Below are 9,125 nucleotides of genomic sequence, written 5' to 3'. Positions count from 1 at the left end.
TTCTATAATCGCAACACCAAGGTTGTCTAGCAGTGTTTGGAACCGATTGAACTAATTTAGAACTGATTGAAATCTAATCTGAAGATTAGATTTCCCTGCCTTGTAGCCTGCTAGCCCTCCTACTGTGCTTCCCACCCCCTCAGAGCACGGGGCCCCTGAGTTCCCGCACACGCCCGGAACGTGAGCAATGCCTGCTCGGCCAAAGCAGCCAGGGTCTCGAGTTATATTAAGACACAGAGCTCAAGCAGAGCATCAGGTGCACTACTACTCCTCTTAAGACCGAGGATCATTTTTAAGACCCAGACAGTAAGAATAAAATTATCCTGAGTCACTCAGCCATTCAAACAGTAACAACAACTCAAGGAGGAACTGCTGCGTTTCCCTTAACGGCAGCAGCACTTTTAAGATCTTTTTTTCAAGGCTTTTAAATCACGTGAGCCTTCAGCATCCAAGAGATCATGTTTTACCCGTGTGCTGCAGTAGTTCTGTCCGCACGAAGGACGTCGAAGAGGTAGAGCTCCTTCAGCAGCCTCTCGCTCTCTTCTGCGGCTTCTTCGGGAGATGGTGCCTGTAATCAGATGTCACACCCGTAACACAGCTGCACTGAGGGAACTACTGCTTGTTGCCCCGTGTTTTGAGTTGTAGTGACCACCAAGTGATCTCAGAAACAGCAAAGACCACATGAGAAGTAAGTCTTGGGAATTTTTGGAAGTTTATTTTGTAGGTGACTAAATACCTTGGATTTTATGCCACCTCAGGGGGAAGTCTCAAGAAATATGCAGCTGTGACAACTTTCAAACATCACACCTTAAAATCTCAAAGATTTTCTCCTGAAGGGGAGAGCAAGCAGCTCAAGAGCTTTCTGTACAGGGAATATATTTACCTTGTGGAAATATATATATCCTTGTGTCAGCTCATCTGATCCTTCTCCCGAAAAAATGACCACGCTATCCGTTTTCTTCCGTATATATTTGGAGACAAGAAACATACCTTAAAAAAGAAATTCAGGTTATTAACATATAGCTTCATGCATGATGCTATAAACAGCTAGTATGGTTTTAAACGTAGCATTTTAGAAGTTTTTCTCTTAAACTACTTCCTTCTGTAGCAAACAACTACAATCATCATCATCATGATCATCCTACACTTAAATGAAATCTCATTGTTATTCAAAGCCTCCAAGAGCCACACTAAGCTGCAAATAACATTAAACTGTACTTACACTTAGCCCTCAAAATACCAGAAGTTTGTACAGTCAGTGACTTCGAAACTAAAAACTGCTTTTTTCTCACTGTAGTGTCACAGACAAGACCAGGAAGCAAAACTTGGGAGTCCCAGTTCCCAGGTTCTGTGACAACTAAAGGATCTAGTAGATGACCACGTCATTTTGCAGAACAATTTATTTGGGTGATATAAAGAAAAGGTTGCCGTTAAAAAAATCTCACCGATCGAAGCTCTTATTGTTGTTATATCGTAGGTTTCCAAGGAGAAGATAACATCCTCTATCGCCTGAATCCCCTCTTCAGAATTAAATATTACTTCATGATGCTCACTGCCTATATGTGCTGCCACCTGTTTGTAAAAGCTCACAATAATGTATTGCTTTGCGGTTAAGACGTTTTTTAAACGCGCGCTGTGTTTAAAACGCGTACATCGAGGAAAGCGTCAGCTCCCTTCTGCTCACAGGGAGAATTATACGACAGGAGGCCAAGAAAAGACGACAGTGTAGCAGCCCCGCTGACTTCACCAGAGGGAACATAGTCTCCCTAATTACAGAGCTCAATCACAGTTACCATGCACCATCCAGCTGCTTGCTCAAAGCATAACAGAGTCCGTAAAGGCTCTAAATACTCCTGATATTTGCCCTGAAGACAAAAAGCAGATCAAAAGGCGTGGCAGCCAGGAAACCTAAAGGGTATCCCAGATGCCAAACAGTTTGTACAAGGCTCTTAATTCAGGAAACTGGCGATTAACTTGCAATATTTAACATGCCATAACTTAGGGACCATAGCATGGAGATTCACTCTAAAACCCAGAGACAGAATTTAAAGTACTGTCCTTTTTGTAACAATGCAGAGAGTCTGTCATGAGTCTTCCAAACACAAGAGAAAACAGGTAAGGCTCAATCATCTCTTTTGTAAGACTTAACCAAGCAGCAAATGTTGTACTAAATGGTTTACTGCAAACTCATTTACATCCATACGTGAATATTCAACGTTACTATTAATACCATACCATGAAGTTAGCACCATTAATATGCACGGTTTAGCATTCAGCAGCTTAGAACAAACCAAAAGCAACACTTGTGATACCTTTCTGGCAGCCAGTAAGTCGGGACTGTTCTCCATTCCAATGGCGAAGGTTTGCAAGGGATAACTGATGTTGATTTCCTTCATCAGCTTCAGGAGAACAGCTGCGACTAAGCTGGAATCTAAGCCCCCTGCCAACAAAACAAACTATTTGGTTAGGTGTTTGACTGTTTGGGTTTTTTTCCTCCTTTCCCCTTAAGGACACCGAATCTAGAGAGGGGAATCTCACGGGTGGCCTTTTATTTTTAAGCCGTGTGAATCTGAGCTACTTCTGTGAGCGTGCACATGTACCTCTGCTCAGCAAAAAAATCAGGCAACTTACGTCTTCAGTAACAGTTGTCAGTACTTTCGGTGCCAGAAATACCAGTGGAAATCCTTCTTCAGGAAACATAGCCTTTACTACAGTGGGATTTATTCTCCAAACCCACTCCCTTATCCTATTCTTATCTAAGCACTGGATACTCTACTGACAGAACTACGTAAATATTTTTTCGTTTGCTGTTTGAACAGAAATGAATTAGGTAAAAGAACAGAACACGGTGTAAGGATTCCACTCTCCCTCAATCATTTTTCAAAAGTGTGTTTCGCACATTTTGAGTGGAATCAATTTTTTTAAAATCACTTCCAAGTGAAAAAGCTCACTAGTGACATTCTCTTTTTTTTGCCCTCCTCCTTTTATTTCTCAGAAGACAGTGGAAAGATTTGAACAGTTTGGAAAACAAGCGAAAAATAAAACCAAGAGACGCACAAGCTTATTCTAAGCCTCGACCTTCTTAATCTCATGAGCTAGTTCTGCTAATCCTTGACTGGTTCTCCTTGCAGTACATCAGAACTCTAACCACAGTTACCAAGTGCTACAAGACTACAGTAAATAAGAAGTCAGTGCCATGGCTGCAAAGTCTTACCTCTGGGAAGCACCTCTGTAACACTGAGCCACGAGGTCACAACACTGAACTGACTGAAAGTCAGCGAACAACTTCTCGTACTATTTCCTCACCTGAAAACAGACTGCAGCAAGTATTTTTGGCCTGGATGGTCCCCTGTATTTCGGTAAAGCAAGGGCAGTCTAGGATGGAGGCTAAAGCAAAGGTGACGAGTAAGAACTTCGCGTCTTCCTGCTGTCTGAAACATGCCAAGGACTTTTCTATACTCAAAGTGAATGAAATAATTCCATTTTCCTTTCAGACACCAACCTAAGCATATATCTCATATATTTAAAGCACATTGGGTGATTTTTCAACAAGAGTATTTTATTTCTTTCCTCTCAGTTAAAAAACAGTCAGTGTCTCAACAAACCAACAGCCCAGTCCAGAGCAAGCTTTAAGGGTCTAAGACTTTCACTTGTAACCTGGAAAACTTGATCACAAACCAACAAGTTCTCTGTTCTCCGAACTAAAAAGCAAAGGAAGATTCGATCACTTGAGGTACATCCCAGCAGAACAGCCAGGATACGTTCCACTAACTAGTAGAGGATGGGCAAAAGAGAAGGAAGAGAGAGAATCATTATGCCTCTTGCTACCTACCTGACAGAAGACAGCCAATCCTTCTGTGAGCCATCAAACGTTTTCTAACAGCATTTTCAAACAGAATACGGATGTTGCTTCTCACCGTTTCAAGATCAAAGCCTGTTCAGAAAAGAAAAGAAGAAGGGGGAAAAATAAATCCAAGAATTGTTACTTAGACTTTGCTGGATTATGCTATTGGGAAACAAAGATATTTGCCCCGATTTCTTTTGCTGATGAGGGCATGCGATTTCATCTTTGTACCGCCTACAACAATCATTAAGTCCTTACATTACGAAGGTTCCTCCGTATTTTCTTTTAAATGGCACTTTTTTAAGCAAATCAACGCAAATTTTACATTCAAAGACTCCATTTTTGTTCACTTTTTAATCAAAGCAAGTGTAATCTAAGTGCAAGAGTAGTATTTTGCTGTGCTACCTGAAGGCAGAGCTTCCACCGTATCACACGCGACATGGAGCGTTTTTTTTTGGAGCTGTTCATCTTTACAGCTGTGAAATTTTACTAATTCCACTGACGCAACTTTGCCAGAGGGCTTTAAATCCAACACTTCGTAATGACCCGGGAGAAATGGTTCCACTTTAGGACATGAGGATGTTGAATGCTTTAAGTTGATGAGTCCTACAGATAAAATGGGAGAAAGGAAAAAAAAAAAGAAAAGAAAAAATAATCAGAGTTTTTGACCTCGAATCGTTAATTTAGACCTCAATCAACAGCCTCTGTACTAAAACTGTAAAATATTTTACAGTTAATATTTTACATATTAAAACTAAAAATATTTTCTCCAGATCCTAAATCGCACGATTCTGCTTCTGGTAAGTTGCACACACGGATCTGAGATATCGCAAGCTGAGGCAGAGAGCAGGGAAAGGAAGCCAGCCAGCTTGATTAATTGGCAAGTAGCAATTTATCCCGGTAAGCATTAAGAAGAGCACATTTCTGACTACATAACGTCCAGGCCAAGGTGTAATATGCTTATCAGAATTCAAATGACTGATTTTGTGTTTAAAATTAAGTGTTCTCAAGCTAACAAGGGGGTCGTGATAAAACTGGACCACTGAAGTGACTGCTTAATTGACGATGAGTGAGTGATTTCATAACTCATCAGTTCCAGACTGATCAACACCGCTGCTAAGGAATGGCAGGACTCAGACTTTTAGCCAAACCTCATTTCCATTCCTCTTATGAAAGAGGGTGCTTTGCATCTGGATGCCCCTTGAGGAACTCCACAAAAGAGATGCTGAATTGCTGTTGGAGGGACCAACACCTCACTGCTGTGGTTTACAGGGGACAGTCCCTAAAACATTCCTTTCCCTTCTTCCTTCCCACGAAGCAGAGACGGTATAACTCCTGTTGGCACTGTCTGGATTTGTTTACGCGCCTGTCAAAACTAGAGATAATTACTTAAATTTAAAAAAAAGAGTGGATGTGTCATCTCAAAGGAAAAAGAAGTTTAAAAGTCATCAGATAAAATAAATGTCACTAGAAAATTACCCAATGCTACAGGAAATTTCAGTAGGGCATTAACATTCTTGGCTTTTACAGATCATCAATTCTTGTGGCATTATTTCACAGTTCACCACAGAACACTAGATATAAATTCTATATACAATTTATTGTAGCATAAGTCTTGCCTAACTCTCTAGACCACCTTTAACTTTGGTTACCACATCAAACATTTTGGCCTCAACGCTGCTATAATTTCAAAACACAAAGAAGCATAAAATTAAATAAGCAAGTTATATTAGAGATATTAAGGACAGTTAAACATCTCACAGGTTTGCTGTCCGTGGTTTCTCTTTTAACAACGTGCAATTCTTACGCTACCAAATACAGTTCATTTCGTACAGAACTTACAGTTCACTTTCTCTTCAGACTTAGAAAAGCGTGACAAAGAAGTTTGCCTCCAGCAAGAATACCTAAGATTATTGAAGCACTAAACACAACTGATTTTACCTTTTGCCTCGGAACAGACACCCAAAAATCCATCATCAGTCAGCACCTTAAACAGAGGTCTGACTCCATAGGTATCTCTCGCCAGGAACACTTTTCTGTTTGCGGTGTCCAGAAGGATGAAAGCAAACACACCATCTAGCATGGATGCTGTTTGTTCTATTCCTCCTCTGTTGTAAAGGTGAAGGATAACCTCACCATCCACTAACGTTTGATATTCAAATCCAAACTGCTTCTGTAACTGAGAAAGAAAAAAACCACATAAAAACATAAATAAGCACCTGCAAACACGGATTACTTACTAACTGGAAAAAAATTTAATAAGAAACCTAATTGTTTTTGCAAAATCACAGTTCAAAAGTTACACATACGTTTCCGCCAAAGAAGGAAATTATATTTTTGTGGTCAAAACATTATCCAGGATCATCTCTGAGACAATGTAGACTGGCTGCAGTCTTGAGCTATTCACATTATGGCAAAGGAAACGTTTCTATCTGAGGATGTCAAACAGCAAACCCACGACTCTGGTTTTATTATAGTTTAGTAGTCACAGTAGCGTTGGGTTGATGGTTGGACTTGATGGTCTTAGAGGCTTTTCCAACCTTAACGATTCTACGATTCAGAAGCACTAAGGTCACACAAATGATAGGAGCAGGCAGACACTGCTTCTAGAAAAATCAACTCAAAACAGGACCAGAAACAAAGTCATCATCTATCGTAGTCTCAAATCACTCGGTGCCACTTTCTTGACATATAATAATGACATTTACATAAGCCTCCCACCCCGAAATACCTCGTAACTGATAACATCTCTGCAAAGTACTTCAGAAATAAACTTTGGTTTACTTATGCAGTCACTGAAATTTCTCAGTGGGTTCTGTTTTTTTTTTTTAATGCACAGAGAATTTCATTCTGCCTAATCTTCCTCCAGTCCTCAGCCTAACCTTCTCACTCTGTCTGGGCAGATGGAGTGGGGGAGGATGAAATTAGCTGCCAGACTAAAGTCAGACCAAATATTCCTCATACTCTTGTGGTGCTGCTACTCTTAAAAGTTCTTTCAGGATCTACCAGACGGTGGAAAGAGGTTTCAGTAAGACACCAACAAGTCAATAAAACCCCACAAAACCAATTCTTCAGTATTTTAACTTAAGTTCTTTGGTTTCAGTTGTTATTTATGGGGCGAAGTCTTGGATAAAATTGAGTCAATATTAAAATAACTCATTTATTGCCCTAAACAAGACATCCGTTCCTCTCCTAGGTATGTTTCAGCCACAAGCATGAAAACAAAAAACCTTTTTGTGAAGGAAAAGGGAACTTAACATAGTGAGAACAACCAAATTCCTGCAGATGGCAATGCAAGTTTTGCATTATTAAGCTTTCCTGAGGATTTCGTGTGTAACATGACTGACTGTAATTCTTACCGCTTTCAACAGCAGAAAAAACACAATGCAAAACAACAGCAAGTATTACGGGCTGTTGGTACAACACGGTTCATGTGTAGTGCAGGGGCAAAGCACATCTCGCCTCTCAGCCGGCTACTTGAGGTCTGGGGGAAAAAAATAGCCTCCTGCCTACTCAAATTCTCAATGATATTACTGATGTCGCTGGTATCACTGAGAGCAGAACAACTCAGACTTCAAAAATACGGTGTTGGAAGCACTAAGACATCTCAAATTGTTCATGCACTTCTGATACTACCACGCTCAAGTTATGATTCATTTTAAGCGTTCTGTTCCAGCATGATTCAGGACCAGTCACAATTGTAAGTTGCTTTTTATGCCAAATCTGGACGATCTGAATCGATTCCCTTCACAAAGCAACGATCTGAATCAATTCCCTTCACAAAATAACGCAGGACATCTGGGTGTCTGAGGCACACAAGGGTTGTTCCGCAGCAGCACAGCACCCAGGGGCATTCTGACACTTTGCAAAGTAAATAAAGGGCTTTGGGGACATACCAACATACCGGGAAACACGTCCCTAGGGCTTGTTTCTTTTACACAAATAGCTATACCTTAACATATTTTAAGTGACTGATATGCACAAATAGCTTGGAGAATGACCCAAAGCAACTGAAGAGCAAGACAGTCTAAAAACCATTTGCATTATAAAGAGAGAGAAAGGAGAAAAAGATGCTTGGAATTCCATTGCCCAAGAGATAAGAAGAATAAGATAAGAAGGCATCTTTATTTCAAACTCAGCAAACCGGAAGACACAAATACTTGTTGCCCTCTTGTCAGTTAAAAAGTGATTTTTTTCAGTAGTAGTGACTACATATGTTACTAAGCCACCATAGCTTCAGTTCACTGAGATAATTTAGCTTCTTTTAAGTACTAGTCATTTGCTAACTCTTTTCTTTTTTTTCTGATATTCTAGTCCACCATGTCCTAAACATGTTCCAAGCATTTTTAAGTTTTTAGGTTTTGGAATTAAGGAAAAAGCAAATTACATATGAACCATACGACACCCACCTGTTTAAAATTGTAGATTTCTCCATTATAACACAGCCACAAATATGGGAATTTCTTTACCCGGATGGGCTGCATACCATATAACTGATCAACGACTGCAAGGCGGTGGAAACCAAAACAACAGTTGGTGAATCCATTGACGTTCTCAAAACGAAACGCATCAGGGCCCCTGTGTGCTATCTTCATGGCACTCAGACACTGCACAGAAAGGCATTCATCGCTCCCAAACAGAGCCCAGATACCACACATCGTGAGGCTGCTGATCTACCTGAAAGCGGAGAAAACACAGATAATAAATGTCAGCTATTAATTGCTTCGCTGTCAAGAGGACTTAGCAAGAGAACAGCAGACTTGACTAATGAGGGGTAAAACCTGTTTTGCCCAGAATACGATAAGCAACATTTGTCCAGCAAGAAATTAGCCTTAAGCTTACCAAGGTCATCTATGACTTTTTTTTTTTTAAATAGGGCACAAATAGAACAAATCACTACTGGGCTACGATTTAATAAAGAAATATCATAGAATCATAGAATTGTCAGGGTTGGAAGGGACCTTAAAGATCTCAGAATCATCAGAGTTGGAAGGGACCTTAGGAGACCATTTAGTCCAGCCCCTCAGCTAAAGCAGGACTGCCTAGAGCACGTTATGCAGGATTGCACCCAGGTGAATTTTGAAAGTCACCAAAGATAGAGACTCCACAACCTCCCTGGGCAGCCTGTGCCAGTGCTCTGTCACTTCCACAGTAAAGAAGCTCTTCCTCATATTTAGATGGAACTTCCTGCGTTAGTTAACATGAGACAGACGGCTACCTCTGTGTTTCTAGTACAAGCAAACCCACTTAGAATCATCACAGAATCACAGAATTGTCAGGG

General features: G+C 40.5%; 1 protein-coding gene across 1 annotated transcript; it reads right to left on the bottom strand.

The window, feature by feature from the left end:
- Positions 1-467: 467 nt before the first annotated feature.
- On the bottom strand, positions 468-8,528 carry ASNS (asparagine synthetase (glutamine-hydrolyzing); the record flags this gene model as incomplete). The annotated part of the gene is made up of 8 exons (XM_009876043.1): positions 8,254-8,528; positions 5,786-6,023; positions 4,250-4,450; positions 3,833-3,934; positions 2,313-2,440; positions 1,446-1,572; positions 884-990; positions 468-568 (listed from the first exon to the last, which is right to left on the bottom strand). Coding segments are annotated over exons 1-8 (1,253 nt in total), but the record flags the coding sequence as incomplete, so codon positions are not given.
- Between the last annotated feature and the right edge of the window lie 597 nt (positions 8,529-9,125).

Source organism: Apaloderma vittatum, unplaced genomic scaffold, assembly GCF_000703405.1.
Source record: "Apaloderma vittatum isolate BGI_N311 unplaced genomic scaffold, ASM70340v1 scaffold22359, whole genome shotgun sequence".
Classification (NCBI taxonomy): Eukaryota; Metazoa; Chordata; class Aves; order Trogoniformes; family Trogonidae; genus Apaloderma; species Apaloderma vittatum.
The sequence above is the reverse complement of the archived record's forward strand: the minus strand, read 5'-3'. Positions and strand labels throughout refer to the sequence as shown.